The sequence below is a fragment of the Aythya ferina genome (genome assembly GCF_964211825.1).
Source record: "Aythya ferina genome assembly, chromosome: 1".
Lineage (NCBI taxonomy): Eukaryota > Metazoa > Chordata > Aves > Anseriformes > Anatidae > Aythya > Aythya ferina.
Genome location: NC_140296.1, coordinates 39,478,772 through 39,501,709, shown reverse-complemented (window position 1 = coordinate 39,501,709; position 22,938 = coordinate 39,478,772). Strand labels below are relative to the sequence as shown.

Here is a 22,938-nt window from a genome sequence, read left to right as displayed (position 1 = left end):
ATCATTGTCTGTCATACTGCATATTACATGTGCATATTACTATGTGCTGCCTGGTACTAGTCATTGCAGAGCTGGGAAGATCTTTACTACAAAGACTCATATTCATAGAGTTATATACATACGTGCTTTGCCAGCATTATTTCACCAGTTGTGGGAAGATGGTGGTATTCTTGCTGTTTTTAGTATTCCTGTTCTAGGAAAGCTAAAAGAAATGTGTTCACAGAAAAGTGAAAATGAATCAAAGATCAGATCTACCCAACAGCACTAGAAAAGGTCTTAAATTTGCCTTATACTGCCTTATTTCAGCTTTCTAGAGGCCAGGTTGGGCTTGTGAACATGTCTAAAACATAATAAGGTGATATTACCCTTGTGCCTTCCAGAAAACAAACAAACAAACAAACAAAAAACCAACATATTTTCTGGAACGTATTGCTTCACCGGGTCTAGAATATATTCTATTATATGCTGTGCAACTTCAGATAGTCCACTGAAAAAACTTTGCTTGCCTTATGAAACATGGCCTGTAAGCATGCCTTAGGGCATGGCACTTGTGGGGCTAAAGTTACTGTACACGCACTGTATAGTTGCTTATACTTACTTCAACATAAAACAGCACATTTACACATTAGACAAGCACAAAATGGTCCATGTGGAACTACTTTCACTTGAGGCAGTCTCCTTGTAGAGGTCTGAAGTGTAAAGTGAATTTAGTCTTTTTTTTTTTTTTTTAATTGTACAAATAATCAGAAAAGAAAGTTAATTTGTATTCTTTTTCTGTTTTCAGGGCAGTGTGTGTGTGGGGAGTTTGCACTTTTTCTCTGCTCCTTTTTTTCTATTTTTTGGGGGAAGTGGAGGAAGGCTAAGACCAATTATCTTTTCTTAAAGATGTAACCCAATTTCCAAAGAAATATAAGATGTTATAAAGAATGGGGGAAAGTAAGCCTTAGTTTCTCACAGTTGAGTTGGAATGTGTAATGAGTAAATTTATTTTGTGTTTGTTTATGTGGTGCTTTTTGTTCAGATGGGTAGAAAGAGAAAAGGAAATGATTGTATTATGTTCATTGTCTGGGGTGGAAAAAGAATATCAGAAAAGGTGTTATTCATTTCTTTTTCCTGGGGAAAGTCTTAATCATTGGACATACCAGTGGATGCATATTTGAATATATTCCAAGATGAATCTTCCAGCTTGTATCACTTGCACTGGATTTGAAACACTGGCATATGTAGAGAGGCAGTTCAATACAGAATTAATCCCTTTGCCTTACAGGTTTGTTGTCCCTGAGAGTTTTTAAAAACCTTTTTCACTATCTTACCATCTAGTTCTTTCCATTCAAAAAATTATTTTTCCCTAAGGGATTTTCTAGAAGATGCTTGAATAGTAAACAATTCGAATTATTTGGATTTAGCGATTCAGGTGGAGGTGTGCAGTGGCAGATCTGATAAGACTGTGATTCATGAACAGCAGGTAGTAATTCAGAAACCAAATTCTGGTCCTTTGAGCTTGCAACACACTATTGCTTAGAGAAGAATAAAATAGAAGTCTCTCCATGAAGGCAATGGAACTACTTCTGAGAACGAACCCACTGGGTCCCAGGCACCATACTACAAAAGCATGCTGCAAGTAAATGCCTGCTGAAATAGCTGAGGATCTTTTATTTATTTATTTATTTATTTATTTATTTATTTATGTATTTATTTATTTCCATGGCCATAAAAGCTTTGGCACTTGCTTTGCAAAGTCTAGCATGTTTGGGTTTCATGGAGAGCTCAGGACTGCTTCACAAGGGGTGGTCTCTACAGGTGCCTGGGCCTGAATAGACAGGATAAGCTGGAAATCAGCCTTTCTAGCATGTAGTTCAGTATGTGTTAAGCCCCAATTTTAATTTACAGTCCATAATATAGTTGTTTTTTTTTTTTTTTTTTTTTTTTTTTGTCAGGGATTCATAAATCTCCATTTCATCTGTACAACGGCTGCATGATAATGGAGCTTTCTCTGGTGCTGCCTGTAAGAGGCACTAAGCCTGCCTCTTAGGACATGCAGAATTCAGCAGTAGGAATATCACCTGATGCCAGTCCTCACAGACGCACAGTGTTATTGAAAATGTGTTGGTGCCTCACATCGTTATGCGGGTCCATGGTCATTAAAATTTTATCATATAAACCCTGCCGTCTGGGCCGAAGAGGAATTGAGAGCTTTGGCAGAGGATGATCACATATTTTATCAGAATCTTCTGAAAGAGAAAAAACTGCAGGTTCAGAGCAAGAAGGAACCAGAATAACATTCCCTTTAATTTAAATATAATATAACATCAAACCCCTGAAATTGACATTTATCTACTGTAGTTCATTTTAACTTTTTCCCCAGAGTGGCTCAGTGTCCCATGGTTGCACAATAGTTCAAACCAGTTGCACATGATATAATTTTCATATGTTTCTCCTGCAAGGCAGCTATTAATCAAAGCATGCCACAGACAGCTGAAGTGGAAGGCAGCAAGCTATGGATTATAACAGTGATTTATCAGGGGTCAGTCTGTCAGATTAGTAGGTTTAGAGACTAGGCCATTTGTGATGTTTCCTAGCACAGATGCAGATAAAAACTGGCAGAAAGCTAATTAAGCAGAGTATTCCACAGGTAAGACAATTAGGAAGTTTCAACTAGGAAGACAACAACAACAAAAACACCCCTAGCCATTATTGGCCAAACTCTTTCAATTTGTTTTTAGCAAAGGATCAAATGAAAGGAGTTTGGCCTGCTTGTGTTTATACTGAGATTCTTTTTTATTCTTAATAACTTGGTTGTGTATGTAGGCTTTCCTTTCTAGTTCCAATTAAAAAGAAATTAGAACATTATAGAATTAATTACTTGTTAAATATCTACGAAATGTTTAGGAAATGCTTATTCTGGAATGACTAGAAAATACTTGAAAAGGTGCATTTCAGCTGAATTTTCCATGGTGATAACCCATTCTCTGTGCATCACAACCTGACTGTGTATTTCAAGATAACTACCAGATAATCTTGGAGGTCTTTTTCAACCTTAATGATGCCATGATTCTATGACAAACAGAAATTATACCTATCTGCCTCTGAAGACAAAGGGAGTTTAAGATTTTCATCACCTCTTATACCAGGGTCTAGTTCTCGAAAAATGAGTACTCAAACTATAATACCTTAAATCCGTAGCCCATTTGCAAACTTCAGGCTCACACTAGTGAAAAGTGTTAAGGTCCATAGACAAAAGTTTCTGACCTGTACTCAGATAAATAAAACATACTTCTTTGTTAAGTGAATAAATATGAAGATAAAAGCAGATCTATTGCAAGTAAAAGGTATTTCTATTCTCATATTTCATTCATACACAAACTATTTCAGTTTAGGTGGACTTCAATGATTAATGAATTCAGGAAAGGCAAACCCCAGTTATCCTGTGGGCAGAAGTAGAAGACTGGCATCTAGCTGTTCTTGTAACTGTTCTTGCTTTAAAAGCTAAAAAGGGTACCTTTTTCTGTAAAGAATTAGGACTAATGCCAAACACTTCAGAGGTACTTAAAAGAAGCACAAGTGTTTTCATTATTTAATGAAATTAAAGAGCAAAACAATATTGTGTTTTCTTATTGAGGAATAATGTTTATCACTGGATTTAACAACAGCGTGTTGCTCATGAATGTTTCTTCAGGATTTCTTCTTACTCTCTAATGTAACAATGGATTTAGATCAGATGGTTAACTAAAAGGTTTTTATCTTTGTATGTGTGTATATTGTCGCAGTGATTTTATTTCATTTAGGAGTTAAAAGTGCTTCATTTTTTTCTGCTATTTTATTTTATTTTATTTTATTTTATTTTATTTTATTTTATTTTATTTTATTTTATTTTATTTTATTTTATTTTATTTTATAAATGAGTGCACCTTTGTTCCTTTCCGTGTCAGGCTAGCTTTGTCTAAATAAAAATATTTTGTTATGTTAGCTTGCCCCACTTTTTTTTTTTAATAACTTAAGCAACAGTTTTACTCAGGCACTATACTGAGAAAATCTCCTGAAACTACAGACAAAGATACACTGATGTTCAGAAAACTATGTGTCATTTCAGAACAACTTTCTATTTTCAGCTGCATTTTTTTTTTTTTATATATAATTATTTCTGCTTTTTTAGAAGTGAGCTATTCTGCATGTGCAAGAGAGAACTTGCACTAGAATGGCAAAAGGATTATGTAGAGAGGAGGAACTGTCCCTTCCAGTGTGGCAATCCCCATACCTTCATCTTTTCCACCTTTGTCTTCTACAACACAGTCCCCCTGTGAAAGAAAGGTGGCAAGTGGAGCAGTGAGTTTGAAAAGCTTTAGATGCCATTCTTGGAGACACATTGCAAGTCTTGCAATTGTTTGTTGCAATGGGTTCAAACACATTAGAAAGAAATGAACCAGAGATTGTGCATAGGAGATTTCTGTTTGCTTTTTGTCTTTTATTATCCTCTGGATGATCTAGCTTTTTATAGGGATAATAATCATCTAGGTGAATAATATGGGTCAACTACTGAAAAATAACAGATTTCTCTTATCTGTTAAAAAAAAATAATAATCTGCTACGATTTCTAAATATGAAGAAACTACCAAAAATTCTACCATATGCCTATTTTCTATAAAAAATCAGCTAGATAACGACACTTCTGATCTTTGATTAGTATTTGTTGACAGGGTTGCTATCGAGTGCTTTATATCTAAAATTTGAAAATATTTTGGCACTGTCATTCTCCAGATATTTAGAACATTGTTTTTCTTGCTTGTGCTTGTAGGAATGTTTTACATACTTGCAGCTAAAGTCTGCATCCTTATCCTTTTTAGAATGCATATAACTTTTTGAAATCTGTAAATTCATGAAATCCATTTGGACATGTTTTCGTGGATCTAGCAAAAGGAACTATGTGATCTCAGTACTCTTGCTTTGCTTAATATCACTTTAGTCTTAAGCCTTCATAAAGATTTGCAAATAATTAGCTAGAAAAATTATCAGTATTAACTTAATGACCTGTTTTTAATTTGTTCCATTTTCAAAACAAATAAAATCTATTTCAGTGCAATATTTGGTAAAATCAAATCAACACAAACATCAATTAGTAAAAATCTTGAGTCAGTCTGATGCAGATGGCAGGTATAATTTTGGCTTCATACAGTAAAAGTTTCACTAAAGTTAAGTAAATGAGAACATGGCTTTACATTCTAGGAAACTTGGCAGCCTTCACTAGGGGCATTTGTACCAGCTATAATCATCATCATTATTATTATTTCTTGCATTCCCTTAGCTGTGGGAAACATGATGAGTAAGAGCTGTCTCATAATGTATATTGATCAACCATGTATTAATCTATTCAAACAATATTTATCACTTGCTTAGCACTTTTCATTTCTTTAAACATGAATGCACTTTTAAAAGGCTGAGTGGGTTTGTATTTTTCCATTTTACTTATGGAGGAAATGAAGCAGAATGCGATTAAGTGACTTTCCCGAGTCACGACCTCAGAAGGGCAAGTGAAGGCCCTCCTCGTCCCAGAGCTGGAAGGGGAGACAAACTTGGTCATTTTCTTAAATGTGGCTATGTCTGCCGTTTCTGTAAAAGCACATTTTTTGTGTAAAAGCCTCTCTAAACATTTATTCTCTGAAAACAACAACTTCATCCATGCTTGCACTATCTCAGGTTTTTTTGCCTCTACCCTTCTCTATGCCATTTCTAGACTTGAAAGATGCATTCACGTGAATCAACCGCTGAGTATTTCTAGGGCTGAGTATGAGGTTTTCTTATTCATCCTCCTGATCGTGGCATACAGTCAATCTTAGGAAAAGGTGCTTGTAAGGGAGTCTAGTTCAGCACTTCAGTTTTACCAGAAGTAGTACTTCATTTTTATCTCTTTCTGCCAGTACTCTAGCAGGAGTTTTCTGGGGGACTGGGACAATGTTTTGCTGCAGATAAGATAATATAGTGCACACACACTGATTCCTAAAAAGTGTGCTTTCTAGCATACCATGTTGATAGCACAGCAAGTAAACAACAATAACTACCTTTCTGGCATACACATCCACAGCTATCGCTGAGGGACACTGCCATCTGAAACCTTTTCTTCCATGCTGTGCTACACAGCTGGGCATGGGCACTGTGATTTATGGTCCACTGACCACAGTTCCAGCTATCCTCCTTTGAAACAAATTTTTTCTTTTAAAGAAACCAGTCGGTGTTTTGTTCTTTCTTTGAAAAAATCAACTGAGTTTTCCACCAGATTTGTAAAGTCCCAAAGCCTTTTGTTACAACGACAAATACTTCTTCCATTGAGCCCTTTTACGTGTCAGGGTGGGACCTTCCCCAGGATGATTTAAAGGCAAAAGACAGAAATGGGCCACTCCATGCTTCCTGTAAACAGTTTAGATGAGAACAATGTGCTAACAGTTCCATGCAGTTTTCAGAGGAGGCTGAATTTGCTGGATTGCTGAGTCACTGACAAGCTGTCGCGTGAAAGAGACAATAATTTCTTTCAATTAGAAGCTCATGCAGGCAGGAATATCTTTCAAATATCACAGAGATAAAATGGAAATCCTGCTCCATTTCAGTGCCTGATTTCTCTGCTGTTGTAGAACAAACGGCAGATAATGGAACTATGCATATTCTTACAGACATCAAACTTCTTCCCTCCCTTTCTTTTCCTTTCTTCCTTTCAATACTTCCTAAGTATCTTTTCTAAATTCATTTTACTGTTGGCTGACTGTCACTAGTTACCATAGCAACAACCTTTGGAAGCAGCAAGCCTGGGATGCCCGATGTGAGCATCTTCACATTTGAGTCTTGCCAAGGCTAGCTATTAATCCAGGGTTATATATTGGCTCAACACTGTAAGATTGCTCTATTTTTCCCCCCTTTAGCTGACTGCCAATCAGATTTTCCTGAGTTGGTTACTTTTCTTTCCACGCTTATCTACTGGGCAATCTGTTGTTAATTTTCACTCTGATCTTTTCATGTTGGTTATTTTGTAGGACTGGTTAGCTGAAATGTCTTTCTAGCTTAAATAGGTTAAAACATAATTGATTTAAAGAACCTCTTTCTCAGTTTGTCTGTTTTGTAGTGAAAAAGAAGGATTTGAAGTAATCTTGTTCTTTGGACAACTATATTCATAGTCAATCAGAGCAAATTTCACTTGCAAGCTGTTCTGATCTTTGATATGTTTAAATGCTTTGCATGATGTAACAGTGATTATTTTTTGCTAGGGTAAGGTGTAGGCAAATATATATAATGATAAAGTCTTTTGGAGACAGATGGCTAGTATAAAACATCTGTGAATGACGTAGCACCTAATGGCAGCAGTGGAAGAGTGGAACTGTCTTTAAAATTTTGTAAATCCACATACCTTCTTCATAAAACACCCCCTAATAGCAGCTTCCTGTAAAGCAGAAGTAGCAAAGTGGTTAAGAGTAGTTGGTTGGGAAATGAGAGCTGAAAGAGAAAACTGCAGTGCAGTGATTGGTTTGATTTGCTGAATAAATTGCTATGTTCAGATTCAATTTGTATCAATAGGCAAAGCAGTGTACACCTGCAGAGCCTGTCACACTTGGTATCCAAAACTCTGACACAGCTAGTCTTAAACAATCTTCACTGTTGTCAATAATTAAAGCCAAAAAGGCCCAAACACTAACCTTACAGTGTTTGCAATTTTATTCCATATACAAGAAAAAAAGAGAGTAATGTTTCCTGGGGATATTTTCTAAAAAACAAAACCAAAACAAAACCACTTTTAATAAATATATGTAATATTTTACTATTTTGAATGGATTACTTTAAAAATAGGCAAGAGGTACTGTCCATTCAGCAGAAGATTTTCTCTTTTTAAAATGTGACCAGAAGCTAGGAGAGTAGCGTACTGTCTCCTTAATACAGTATAAATTGCATTTTGATAATTTGCAGCTATAATGTAAAATGGATAAATGTGGAGTCTTTTACATTTGCAAGAGGCAACTGATGTTATTTGAGTAGCTACACTTGATTATAGTTATTAGTAGCTACACTTGATTTTAGTCAAAATCTTGGCTTTTTTTTTTTTTAATTAAGGTCTTTTTTTTTTTTTTTTTTTTTTTTTTCTTTTTTTTCTCAGTCCAGTACTAAATACAAACTTTGAAATGTTGCGTATTAACTACAATTGACATTTGTGATCTTGGGGTCAGGCTACTTTTTGAAGAAATGCAGTTGCGACAAATTTCAAAAAGCATTTTTGGCAGTTGCAACCCAAAAGACCTACGGAAGGTTCCAAAAACTCATTTTCAGACTTCCTTAACATTAGTTAAATTAACACTTGAATGTTTAATCAAAATGTTTGATATTTAAATATTAAACATTGCCATTTTTCTCTGGACACTTAAGCCAATATTAAAAGAGAGTGAACATGAGCATCTTTCTTAATTATTGTTAATGGTTTCAGGCAAATTCCAAGACTGAAATACCATCTAAAGGAAGTGCAATTCTGCTTACTCTTGGTAACAAATATTTTCACCATGTGAGCTCAAAATCTTTTATTTTGAATTGTTGTAGCCTTCTTCAATATGTAATTCTTTTATACCGGAGGGAAATTTGGTGTCATGATGCTCAGTTTTTGATGATTGTCAGAAAGGCTTCCTTCCTTATACAAATAGGAGTGACAGTTTGTGGTTGGAAGTCTAGTATGAATTTGGACTATATATAATTGAGCATTGTTGTTTAAAGAACATGTTTTGCCCTTCATCTAATGTGAGACCTTCACATCATAAGTCAAAAGTCTCAATAATACCCAAGATGTTAGAGAAAATTATTATTTTAAATTTGTAATTTAATACAAAAAGTACAGCTTTGCATCTGTTAAACAAACACCAACGAGCCATCAAAAACAAACAAAAAATACAGCTTTGTTTCCAGTGGTGGATGAATGTCTTTGATGAAATCCAGAAGGCAGTACAAAAATAGGATTTTATTTTGGAAGACCGTTGACAGCAGGTCGTTGACCAGTCCATTAACCTGGGTTAAATTAAGCTCTTTAACCTAGATCTTTAACTTTGTTCACTAGTTAAATTGGTGGGTGTGCTGGCTCACCATACTTCCTTCAGGCTACACAGAAGGAACAATTAAACACTCTTTTATACGGCCGCTGCTGGAAACATCAGAAGCTGTGCCATAAAGTGCTTGGCTGAATGGCAGAACTTGTACCTACCTACCTGAAGAAATAAAAGAGATTTTTGAAATGGGAGTTCAGAGGCCAGTGGATTTATTGGCTGCAGCACTGAAGGTGGGAGGCTAAAAGTAAGAGGAGTAGTCAAGGCCATTCAGCTGTAAGGATGCCAAGACCCAAACCTCAAAACAAAAACAACCAAACAAAACAAACAAACAAAAAACCCACTTTTTTTTTCTGAGTTCTGGGATTTTTTTTTTGCTGATAATGTTTGTTTCTGAGCATGAAATCTGTATTTTGTGTCCACTTTTCAGACAAAGTCAGGTGTCCTGACATTTACAGTAAGTAAATGGGATTGTGTAAAGGAAATATTTGAGGACTCCTTATTTTCTACTAACAGAAGCATCAAGTTCTCCAGTAATTGCAAAACATTCAAGGTAAAATATGTACGACTGCATTAATTATTGCAGTATATTAAAAACTAGATGGTTTGCTGTACTTGTATCATGCTTCAGAAATACGATCTTTTCTTACACCATTTTTAATACATCGTTTTGTCAAAAATGCCATAGGTATGCAGCACTTGCCATACCATGCATAGAAAGGTTTGCCTACATTTATGTCAAATCTATGTTCATTTATAGCACTGTATAAGGCACTTTAGCCAAAAGGCATTTGGTTCCCTGGTGCCAGTGTGTGCTGCCAGCTTCTGTTGTTTTACTGTATCTGTGTTCTTGGTGGATGGGCAACAGTCCATCCCTGTCTTTCTCTACTTTTGGGGAGCTTCATTCTTTTCAATCATGTTAATGAAGGTGAGGAATTTTTTTCTACACATCTTTATTGACTGTTAGGCTTTTCAGTGGAGGTATAAGGTTCTGAGTTTTGATTTCTTCTTGTTTTTCAAACAAGAAAAGAAGAAGCATTGGCTTACAGAACAAAGCAGTTCAGACAGAAGATGTAAATGATGATTCAGAAGAGGTTTTCAATTAAATGCCAATAAGCATGATCATAGGTCATTCCTACTCGGCTATTTCTTGATCAGTTAACAGAACTCTGTATATGTTATCCAGTGCCATTATTCAATGTTTGTGATGGAGACAGTTAAACAATAAAAGCCAAATGCCCGAAACAGAATTACTATGCTAGTCATGCAAATATTCCTCTGTGTACAGAGACAGACAGCTTGCAGAGGCTGTGGCTTCTTGATAGGTAGGTAAAGACCTACGAGTTGAGAAGAAATTGAGAGGATGTTCAAGGCTGTTTCTGTTTTTCTTGCTTGTGAGGGAAAGGATAAATAATGAATAACAGCAAAACAAGTCTAGCAGTTAGAAGCAAGCTGCTTTTTCTGCCATGTGACGATTATTTGCTTCATTCATGCCTTGTAAGTCTGCAGGTTGTTGTCAGTGTTTTTCTTAAGTCTTCCAGTACAGAGCCCTGGAGCATACCCACACTACTTGTTCTTGCAAGTATATTGAAATAATGACTGTGATTCAGGCTGAGGTGAATGGAAGAGGAAGAATTTTCTAATTTGTAGTGATTTTTCATGAACTTGCATTTACTTGTTCTTCACAAAGATTTTGTTTGTTTGAATTTGTTTCCCGGGTGTTACCCTAGATGTGTTGTTTTTTACTTTAAACCAAGTAAAGCCATGTATTTCATAGGGAATTTTCAAGGAAGAAATTTTCAAGAGGCCAGATTTGCTATTGGCTTTCTGTACACGTTAGTTATCACAGAGTTGTATTGATACAGACCAAAATGGTAGTAGTTACATATCCGAAGTGCATAAAAATAGATAAAAAGCAGTAATTTGTGAGGAGTTTGCTCACGAACCCTGTCAAATGATAACAACTGCATCAGTTTTTACAGAGACTTGTGGTGCTTGAGGACATTTTCTTCAGGAGTAAAGCTGTTGAGGGCATTGTAACATTGTTACATTGTAACAAGTGGGACAGATGAGTTGGTGAGCTTTCTGTGTGGATGACTTCCACCTGTGTGAGAGATGTGTTGCTTGCTTTCTCCCATTTTTTAATTTTATCATTTATTTATTTATTTTCAATTTGGGACAAGGATTGGCTGCAGCTGTTGGACTTCCTTTACATTCTGGCCAATTAAACATACTGCTGTGCAAAACTGTAGTTGTACGTTCTTCTTCACAGACATTTTGGGGTAGAGTCATCCAGTACTTATCCTTGACTTCACTGAGAACTCATTTGCAAGACACAGTCATTTTAGGTACTTGACAGTGATTTGATTGGTTATTATTTTGTTTCAATCAGATCATGTATTGCATGTGGCTGCAAACTGAAAAGACTTCATAAACACCTGTTACAAACTGCATTTTTATTGAGTTAAATTTAGATCTAACGTATTTTTAACCTTTGCTATCTGTGACTGCTTTTTTTTTTAATGGGATTTTTTTTTTTTTTTTTTTAATTTGCTTTGTTAGGATCTTTCTTAATTCCTGTTAAATACATAGGTTTTAATATAAATTGAGAAATGGAGATGAGCTACTTGTTTATGCATGTTAGGAATCTGAGGTCACCAGGTGTTTTTTATGTTACGTTATTTTAATTTGTATTTTTATTTTAATCTAAGTTTTTAATTGACAGATAACATTATTTGCAACAATACATAACTAATGAGGGCAGTGGGTCCCACTAGTGGCAATTACCTGCAAGTCATGCCCAGTTTGCATTCCCATCTGGTATCATCATTAGTTTCATTTGTATAACAATGACATTCTATTTCAAAATGTATAGGCCAGTAAGATATGCCATGTTTGAGAATGTAGGGATTTACAGCATTTGATGCTTTAAAAATAAAGAGAGAATCTTTCCCAGTTGCTTTTCATGCAACTCTTTGCAGAATGAAAGCAAACCAAATAAGCATCAAGAAAAACCTGGAATATTTTTTGTGTGTGTGTGTGAGTTCATGAGATAGTTTGAAAATGTCAGATAAAGGCTATGTTATTCTTTTCATTTTAACCAGAAAATTCTCAGCAATATCTATGTAGCAGGAAGATGATATTCATCAATTGTTACATTATATTCACAGTTTCTCTCATTTCCCAAAATGCACAGCTGCTGTGTCATTTTAAGATTTAGAAGTCACCACATTTATGTTTTAACGATCAATGGCAGCTGTTGATCTGAGTCATTAATGAGATTTTGACTTCATCTGCATTTAAACCTTGTGTATTCTGCAACAGAGTATGCTTGGAAAATGAGATTTCTCTCATGGTTATAACAAAGAGTTTTACAGGCTTGAGCTGAGAGGATTCACTCTACCCTGTGGAAGGTTACATAGTACAAACTTTCTGTTAAATGAGAAGGGGCAGAAGGAGAACTCTTGCTGAGTTTTCAAATACTACCCTTTGGTCTATAAGCACATAGAAAATGGCCCTAAGGTGAAGGTATCTGCCACTTCTATGTTGAGAGTGAAAATGTTTTGAGTAGAAAAGTCTCCTCAAAGTGAAATGTGATTTTGTAGCTCACTCATTTATTAAAATGCTATCTATTACACTTCCTTTGAGGGCAGCAGAGTACCTTGAGAATGACAGATTGAGTGCATACAATGTCACTTGGGGAATGTTTAATATAATGTCATAGATATTTGGATATAATAAAACTGTTCTTAAAAATGGCAAATAATGACCTTCCCAAACAATCTTCAAATTGTACTTCTGATGCGTAATAAATCCCTCCTCATAGTTAAATATTCTGGTATTTAAAATTTGTTGTATCAGAGGTTTTATGTATCAGTAATACCTTGTTTATAGGTTAATAGAGAAAAAATATATTTTTTCAAACAACAGAATGAATTTCTAATAGGTTTCCCTTCTTGCACTCTGCCTTTTATGATGTATGTATTTCATTAACCTTTCTGTGTTTTCACTAAGAGACTTGTTCTGTCTACTTCAGATCCTTGAGAAATTGTACTGGTTAATTTCTCCTTACCAATAGGCTATAATTCCAAATATAAAAATATGACAGAATCATCCAAATTAAGTGTTAGTGAAAACATGAAAAACAAAGAACAAAGAACAAATGGAAAAAAAAACAAAAACAAAAACAAACAACACCCACAAAACAAACAAAAACATTCTCAACTACAAAGTTTTCTTAAAGGAAAACTGCTATAGTGTTTTATTTAGTCCTCCTGAACTAATAGTGGACATAGGTGCTTCACAGGGAACGAACATGGTTCTTAGGAAAGTCTTACCTTTTTCAGATGATTACTAATTATAGTCTAAACAGGACAGTCACTGTTGGAAAGTCTAAAGTACTACGTATTAGGACATGTGAGAAGTAGCTTGGACGAGCTATGAGAGGATGCTAACATGCAATTCTTTGTGAATATTGAAACCAAACTACTATTTCAGATACCTTAGTTTCTTGAAGATAACATCTACTAAGTGGGTCATCTTGTCATAAAAGGAAATCAGGTTAGTCAGGCAGAACCTGTCCTTCATAAACCCATGTTGGCTGTTTCTGGTCACTCAATTGTCCCATATGTGCTGTGTGATGGCACTCAAGATGATCTGCTCCATAATCTCCTCTGGGACCAATGTCAGGCTGCCAGGTCTGTAATTCCCTGGATCTTACTTCCTGACTCCTTGATTGGAGTCAAATTCACTTCAATCTATACAATCACAAAGAATCATAGTTGTAACTATTCTTGTAGAAAAAAAATGTACTAAAACATTCAAAGCCATGACATAATCATTGCTTTGTAAGTGGTTCATTATTCAGAGTTAACTTTGTTGGATTATGCTTGGCATAGACAGTTCAGGAATAGACATTGCTTCTAATTTGGCCAGAGAAACTAAGAAAAATGAAAGATAATATTAAAGTTGAAAAGAGCAACATCTTTATCTTTTTCAAAATCTATCCAGTGCTGATTAACATTATTTCTTCATCCCATTTGTTCTATACAAATCTTTTGATTTGGTCAAGTGCCTACTTTCAGTTCTTCAGCATCATCCTCTCCTTTACAGTTTAGTTTATCCTTTGGATTTTGACATGCTACATTGCAACTGTAGCCTGTGTTAGCCCCAAATCTTGTCACTTGGGCATTGCAGAATTAAATAACTAGTTAGAATTTCATACAAATAACTATTAATGTACCAGTCTAATTCCCTTGAAGAGTTTATGGCTATTAGAAAGTTAGTCCCAGTCCTTTATGAGATTGGGTATAGGACAGAATGTCCATAACCCCTAGGTGCCTGGCATCATCATCTAGATGTTGAAAAACTCAGACTGTAATGTGCTTAGGACTTTCCCCATCTATTCTCCTTTATCATGTTTCAGGAATTGCAGTGGAAAGTGGCAGAAAGTCCTTGTGATAATGTTGTCCACTAGCACCCTCATCTTGTGAGATAACTGGCTGCTTTCTACTTAAAGACCTTTTGGAAGAAATGAGTAAGCTAAAAATACTGTTCTTATGTTTGAATGTGGACTGTTTTGGAGATTAGGGGAACAGAAATGAAGAACAGTTCAAGAGAGAGCTGTTTACCATGAACTGAAAACTCAGTATCATAAACTAAGTGAAAGATTGATCTCAAATGTCTATCTTAGCAGTGGTTCAACAGAAAAAGTCATATTACTCCACAGATTGCTTTGCTTTTTCATCATCTATCTTACTATCAATGATAATTAAAAGCAAAATCAAACAAACAAAATGAACTGTATGTGCTAACTGTTTGCTGAATATCTCTTTAATGCCCTTTATAAATTTAGGGCTTAGAAAATTGACCTTCCTGGTTGAAATAACTACTGGCTAAGAGCAAAATCATGATTTCAGGTCTTATCCTACAGATACCTTACACATGTAGGTAGTGAATATCATGGGATTAATTATAGTAGCTGCACATCTTGGCCCTTGGACAATTCAGAGTCTTGAGTAGAGGCTGAGGCTGATTCTAAGATGTGAGTAGCTTTGTTAAAGCCATTGCAAATCTTGTCCGATATTACCTGTGTTTTAGTATTGGACAATTTTAAAGTTCATTCCATATCAGACAGCATATCTGAACAAAGATATATTTTAGGAAGTAATATTCAGAATTAGGCTTATGCTGAGACAGCAGTAGAAGCAGAAAAATTATCTTTGTTATTGCTAGAATGTCATGGTTTATTTTAGTGTTTAAAAAAAAAGGCAAAGAAAAAAGCTGATATGCATAAAGCATATATTTTTTTGTTAAATATGTTATATTTATATTTAAGTGTTAGTTATGCTTATACTTGTATTAAATGTGGTCAAGCTTTTTCAATTGCTTAACCAATTTCATGGAAATGTGGCTTATGTCTTGATGAGATCTGCAAAACAAAAAAAGCTTTCCTTTACCATTTTTGTCTTCCAATCACACTATTCCTGATGAAATGCCAAAGAAAAAGGAGCTTTTCATCTTTAGGAAAACCAATTCAGAACCATTAAGTATAGCTCAATTTCTTGTACTGATGGGAAAAAAAAAATAAATTGTTTTTGGATTGAGGATAAAACATAGTATATACCAAATCCCAAATAATGTATAGGGAAAGCTATGAGCAAATGAAAAAGTTCTGCATGGAATTTAATATGATTCTGTATATTATATAAAGTTCTAATAGAGCATAAAATTTAGTAGGCCTTTGTTTCAATACACTCAAGATCATCGCAGTTTCACCCTTGCCACTAAAGCCCAACTTGTAATTGGGTAAATAATGTTTTTAGATTTGGAAGGTTCACTTTGAAGAAGTGCTGGGTGCTATCTTACCTGCACATTCACTCTTTTATCATTTAAAATATACATTAATTCACTTTTCTGTTTTCAGAAGACATTTTTCCATAATGAGAACAAATGTCTTCTCATTGTTACTTCTTCCAAAAACTAGTTTTCAGTATACAGTGACACCATACAAAAGCATGCCTTTTCTTATGCTGAAGTCTATCCATCCATAGATCTTTTCATGCACACTTTTACTTAATCTAATTGGATCTAAACTTCTAACATGAAAAGATTATTTTCATGGTAAGGGAACATACTTATCCAATGCAAAGTATAGGAAAAAACAAAACAAAACAAAAAAAACAACACCATACTATGTTATTTAGATTTAATATGCAAAACAAGATGAGAGCATACATGTGTAACATGGATGAGGTAATATTACTCTGGGAAACCTAGTTTTGCACAACCATAAATATTTTATCATTTATTTTAATAGTTAGCTGACATTTATGCTTCTTTGCTAAGAAAGGGAAAGTAAATTAGTTGAAATAGTTTTTATTAATTGTATAGATTTTTCATATGAAAATAATATTTGACTTTATACCATACTTTTTAACTGATGACAACATTTACAACACAGGACTTGACTTGAAATATAGGCTGAAGAACCTGAAGAGGTAGGATGGTGTATTTACATAGTTGATCACTATTTCGCAACATTTTTTTTCATGAGCTAAATCTGCTCTCCTGATATCTTGCTACCTTTCCACTATATGAAATACAAAGATATAGAAGCTAACTTAAAAATTACAGCTGTTAATACTGTATTTAGTCAGCATTAGAATCCATTGTTTCCATTTGTGCAGCATTTAATGAGGTAAAAATGCAATTTACTCTTTTCCCAGTAGGTGGCTTTCAAATGAAAGGTTTTTGTTTGTTTGTTTGTTTGTTTGTTTCATGATTGTGGAATTGTTATTTGAGCTCATATTTGTAAATAGTCATAGGCTGGAATTCAAAGGCATGTATTCTTAGAATACCAGCAGTATTCATACTTTTTATTATCCCACATAATATAGGATCCATTTTTTCTAGCTTTTTAACATTAAATTCCTTGTTGTTGCTAATTAGGTCTTTCTCTTCTGCAATTGACTGTTGCACAACAGTAGCATAGTTACACCAGAGTGTTTTAAATGCATGTCCTATGTACTAAATTCAGCCTAAAAACAGTCTTGCAGACTACCTGTAAATCTACAGGCATATCTAAACCACATGATGAGTGCAGCATGGATATTTCAGAAAACAGCACTGACACAAGTCATTAATCCACCTGTTTTTTACAGCATTTCGTAGGATGTACCAGCTCAAGCCAGGAAGGGTAGAACATAAACTCTTTATGCTACTGTAATATTTTTCCTAAAGAAGAAGAGCCTAAAGAAGAATACAATTAGGACCATGCCTGATTGACATGTGTGACACATGCACCTGGAAGCACAGAAAAGTAAATAGCACAAAAGCAAAAACAATCACCGGGGCAGGAGAGGAGACAAAGTACACAACATCTTTCCTTTCTAGTTACACCGTAGTTTATTTGTGTCTGCCATCTTCTCTCAAACATAATCCCAAGGTCAGCTATCTCAGGGTTTCTGTGCAGTGGCCATCTCCTGAGCACTGTCCAAAACCAAATTTTCTCCAGGGCAGTTACAGCATTTTCTTTACCCAGCTAGCCCTACAAACTCAGCTGCTTAACATTCGCCTGCTCCCAATATTTTCACTTACTTTATAGCTACCCCACCCCCGAGAATTTAGCAGGTTTTGTGCTGGGTAGGTGTCAAATGAAAGCAATAGGACCAGTAAATAGAACCTGTATAAAGGTACCTGTATGGTTTATCTCCCTGCTATCTAGTTAATAGCTTCTGTTGAATGAGGCTTGTGACAAGATTCAGTTGAATCTGAATCTTAGAAAATTGTAGGTGGTTTTAATGCTATATAATTAAATTGGCTTTTAGTATACTACTACTAATAATAAATAGACTACTACCATTTCCCTCCAAAACCTTTATACTTATAATACTTAAAGACTTTTTCTTCCCTTTCCCTCTGAGAATGTAATGAAATTAATAACAGTGGAAGGAAGAATTATTTGGGAATACTGGTCAAAATTAACAATCTTGATTCCACCAAGTATATTTCACACTCTCTTTTTGATTCACTTTTTCGGTTAACATATCTAATTTGGGGAAAAGCTCTATTATGCTTGTGTCTGCCATTATTTACTTGCACGGAAAATCTTCATATAGGAAAGAACTAGGGAAAGGAAAGCCAATGAATGAGAAAATAAATGGTTTAAGAACAAAAGGTGGGAGAATAATACCTTAATCTCTCCGAGAGAGTTAGAAAGGAGAAAAAAATGTGGTAAAGAAACTGTGGAGAATTGGAGGCTTATGAAGAAAAGTGTCTCTTGTTTGGAGATATTGCATATGTCTTCCAGCTGCAGGATGTGAAACAAGATGTCAAGAGCATAGCTGGAGGTTAAGGTAGGGCTTTAAGACAATTGGGACACATGGAATGAATTGCATAGCTGCCACAGTGAAAATTTATGTGTTTCTGCATCTAGAAATTTCACAGCTGCTCCAAATACATGCGCAGTGGTATATTGCTTATGGCAACGATTATGCTAATTGACAATAGATGAGGCACTAATCCAGTCAGCTAACTGGAATGGCATAGAGTGAATTACAATAAAGAATAGGATAAATATTCTGTGAAAGGGAGGACCAAAGTTCTACTAGTAGGATTTCAGTAAGTGGATCAGAGTAGTGATTCATTGTTACAGCCTCTCTTCAATATATGTCTCAAGACAAAATGCAAACAAAACAAAGCAAAGAACAAAATAATCAAATAGCTGGAGACGGAAAAATCCATTTCTAGGGATCCTTTCTCCAAATTCTTTTTAGAAGTATTTTTTAAATCATGAAACATGGCACATAACCTCTTTTTCAAAACTTTTTAATGGTTAGTCTGTGTAAGATTCCCAATAACATCAAGAGTTGTAAGTGCCGAGTCCTTCTTTGAATCTTGGTAAGGTCTTGACATCAGTGACATCCTGTGGCATTGAGTTCCATAATCTAATTATGTGCTGCATTAAAAAGTATGTCCTTTTATCAGATTTGAAGCTGCTGCTTTTCACTTTCACTTAGTGTCCTTTTGTTCTTGAATTATGAGATGCAGGACTGCAGAAGCTCCTGATCTATTTTCTCTTTGCCACTTACCGTTTTTATACTTTCATCGTATCCCTTCTTATTCATCTTTTTTTTTTTTTTTTCCTAAGGTTAACAATTCCATTTTTTTCCAGTCTTTTCATATGAAGGCTTCTCTATATGCCTAATTATCACAATCACTCTTCTCTGAATACCTTCTAATTCAGTAATATCCTTTTTGTGATGGGGTGACCAGTACATTACACTATTCCAGAGGAGGGAAAATTATTGATTCATATAATGACATTATATTTTCTTTCTTATTCCCCAGCTCATTTCTTATGCATCTTAACATTTTACTTGCTTTTTTGACTGCAGCTGCACATTGAACAGGGCTTTTCATTGAGCTGTCTGTAGTGGGGCACAGGTGTTTTTCCTAAGTTGGTGCTATTAATTGAGATGTCTGGTAAAGTGAATGATTCCTTACAGTTTTTCTCACCAATATGCTTTACTTTGCATTTAAATAAATGATTTTCACCTCTTTTATGACTGCCCATCCATCTAGCTTGGTCAGTTACCTCTGAAGTTTCCTGTCTTCTTTATACTTGGTTAACAGTCTTTTTTTGTGCAATCTGCAAGTTTTGCTACATTGCTGCTCATTCATTTTTTTCATGTTAATTAATATATTTTGAGCACCTGGTTCTTTTATGGCACCTTGAAGCACCCTGCTGTTAACTTTTTGCTATAATGTAAAATGTCAATATATGTTTTTTTTTTTTTTTTTTTTTTTTTTTCCCAAAAAATCTTTTAGAGAGGTTTTGCTTCATTTTGCATCCTATCCCAGAATGACTTAATCTCTGACTGAGATGGTGAGGGAGTTAGTCTCTTGAGAGGAACCTTTTCTTGCCACATTTATGTAGTGAATCTAACAAGGTTAAGGACCGGTTACCTTCACAATTAAATCTAAATGTTCATGAGATAGCTATGCTCTTTGTGACCACAAGTACGGAAATTAAAGACAGAGGATGGAAAAGTAGTTAATTCGTTCAGTATGTTAGGCAGACGCATGCAAAATTAAGATCGGAACAAGCTGCAAGTAATAGTTCTTAACCCTGTCTTGGTGATAATCCTAGCTAGCAGAAATATTATCAGTCTAAATAGGCAGGGAGCCTGTAGAGTATAGAGCCTATTTCTTATGCCTTTGTGTGAAGAAAACCTCATGTGAAAATAAAACAAATAAATAAATAAATAGAAATCTAGTGGTAAAGTTTTAGGCAACTGTTATTTTTCCAGACTTTCTTCCAGAATCTGATATGAACCTAGATATCTTAAGATTTCTAATCCTCCAAATTGTCCTGGAAAAAGGGAAAGGCAAAGCTATTTTGATGCTTTATATGTCATATCATCCCCTAGGCCTGCTTATTTCCTGGTATCTCTTTCTCTTTCTCTCAAGTGCTCCCCATCCTCTCCCTGAGAGAGTCAATATCTGCTTCATCAACCCTGACTGCCTACAGTGTGCAACAAGCTCCACCACCTTTCTTCACGAAGAATATTGCTTGCACAGAAGGCTTCTCAAACTGCTTGGGACACCTTGCACAGAATCATGCTTCTGCCTTGAATTCAGAAGGGACACTTAACGAAATCCTGAACATTTTGTTGGAAATGTGATCAGTCACCTGCAACTTAGACCCTACCTGTTTGGTAAAGGGAATAAGGACAACTAGAATTTCTGATATTTCCAAAGATTTGTCTGAAGGAAATGCAGTATTTTCCATACAATAATCCATCCAACCCTAAAACAATTTTGGGTGGAATGGAGGTTGACAACAGGTATCAAATTTCTTTTTTTTTCTGAACAAGCTTATTAAAATGGTAGCAACATCTCTATAGTTAGAACTGGAGTCTAATAAGATTTTAAGGTTGAATATGGAATGCAGTCTTGGCTATCTAGGGACCAATTATGCATACATATATATATATGCATGCACACGTGTGCGCAGGTATGTGTATATTCATTTTTGCTGAGGAAGTTATTTTGATATAGTCAAATACAGGATGCTGACTTAAAAGAGTATAACAGTAAAACCACTTTGACCTTTATTTTTCTGCATAGCAATACACAAACAAATCAGTATAATATAGCACAATCAAAAATATAAGTAGAGTTTCTTGTTTGAAGGAGGAAGAGAAAGAAGATTTGGTGCTCTTCACTTTTTTTTTTGAAATACCACAGTGTTTGTGCAGCATAAGAAACTGACAGACATAGAACATACATTGTACAGTCATATCTATTAATGAACATAATATAACATTAATGATGCCTTTGCATCAAATATAAGAAAAGAAGCTGTACTATGTGCCATTTAGTTAATATAGGGAAAAAAAAAATGTGTACCAAACACATGAGCTCACTTCAGTGAATAAATAAAAACTAAATGCTTTTCACAATATATTTGCAAAGCTAACCTAAGAAAAAGTTATATAAGTGTTTACAGTTTTCCATCCAAACCTAAGAAAATGACTTAACATTAAGTGATTGAAGGCTGAGTTTTGCAGAAACAATGCATATGAAAACAGTGTGAATATTGTAACTGCTGCTGGCTTTGTACTGAAAATATCCATACTTTGCATTTGCTATGGATTAATGTATCTCTTGAAATGTATGTGTATTCAGGTAGTATAAGAGATTAATATATGCCTTTCTAATGGTACACTGCCATTTGGGACAATATCACTAAATATTTTTCAACATTTCTAGAAGGCTGTCACTTATTAAATGGAACCCCTATTCCACTATTTTTTATGTAAACACGGATAAAATGCATCAATAAATAAACATTAAAGTGTCTGAAATAAATCCATATCCTGAGAATATTCCATTGCAGAATCTACACGTTTTTCACTTTTTTTTTTTTTTCTTTTCCTCCAGAACTTGTGTAAAAATTAACGTGAACATAGAAAAGATTTAACAGTACTTGTCAGGCACATTTCATTGTTGTCTCCTTTCCTGAGAAGGTTGCATATTCCTCTTTGATCCCCAGATCTTTGTAAGATATTGAAACCCATGAGAGATGCTGCAGTTTTCAAATGAAGTGTTTTAATACCTTCCATCCCTCCATCCTGTTAGTCTCTAGTAATAACTTCTTCCTGGAGAGTGGTATCAATGTTTATAATTTCAATGTACAAAATAGTAAGTGAAAGAATACAGTGGGAGTAAACTGTGATGGATTATATTGCTAATACAACTCTTTGTTTGGAAGATCCTGTTTCATATCCTTAAATTTGTGAGAAGAAACCTGTCATCTCATTGGAGTTTTTATGACAATTTGGAGTAGGCTTCACTGGTGTTTTTTAGTACCTCTTCATTTCAAAAAATAAAAATAAAAACAAATAAAGTGATTATTTTTTAATTTAGTCTTAGCAAACTAATAGAATTATGAGATACAGAAGATAACTCTTCTGAATTTTAGATATATTTTTTCTTCTGAAATTCACAGGTATAAAAAAGTTTCCAAGTTTCCCACTCAGCTACACTACATTTAATCAGGAACTGGGGCAATGTATTGTTGCTGCTCTTACTGATGATTTCTTTATTTTTTACTATTATAGAAACAGTCATTTTAAATAAACTTTTGATGAAATAAATAGTAATTAATAGTAACTGCTAGATGTACATTTCTGTAACTTTAAATAACCCTGGAGAGAAATGCCTTATTCTGTTTAAAATCTTTATAACATGTTATATTGCTTGTGAGATAACCAACACAGGCCCTATTAATCAAACTCCAAGATAATGCTTAATGTTATAATATAATCCCATAATATTTTCCCTACCATTAATACACAACATGTCTTTTTTTCAT

The 22,938-nt window shown here is 34.7% G+C and overlaps 1 protein-coding gene across 9 annotated transcripts in view; it reads left to right on the top strand.

The window, feature by feature from the left end:
• PCDH9 (protocadherin 9) overlaps positions 1–22,938 on the top strand; it is a 748,214-nt gene that overhangs the window by 186,274 nt on the left and 539,002 nt on the right. The window contains exon 3 of one of the 9 annotated variants that reach the window (XM_084510729.1): positions 20,529–21,931. The exons of the other annotated variants lie outside the window; for them this stretch is intronic. Within the exon in view, the coding sequence (XP_084366855.1) occupies positions 20,529–20,549 (21 nt within the window). The 3' untranslated portion in view covers positions 20,550–21,931. Of the gene's footprint in view, positions 1–20,528; positions 21,932–22,938 lie in introns of those variants that run through there. 9 annotated transcript variants of the gene reach the window in all.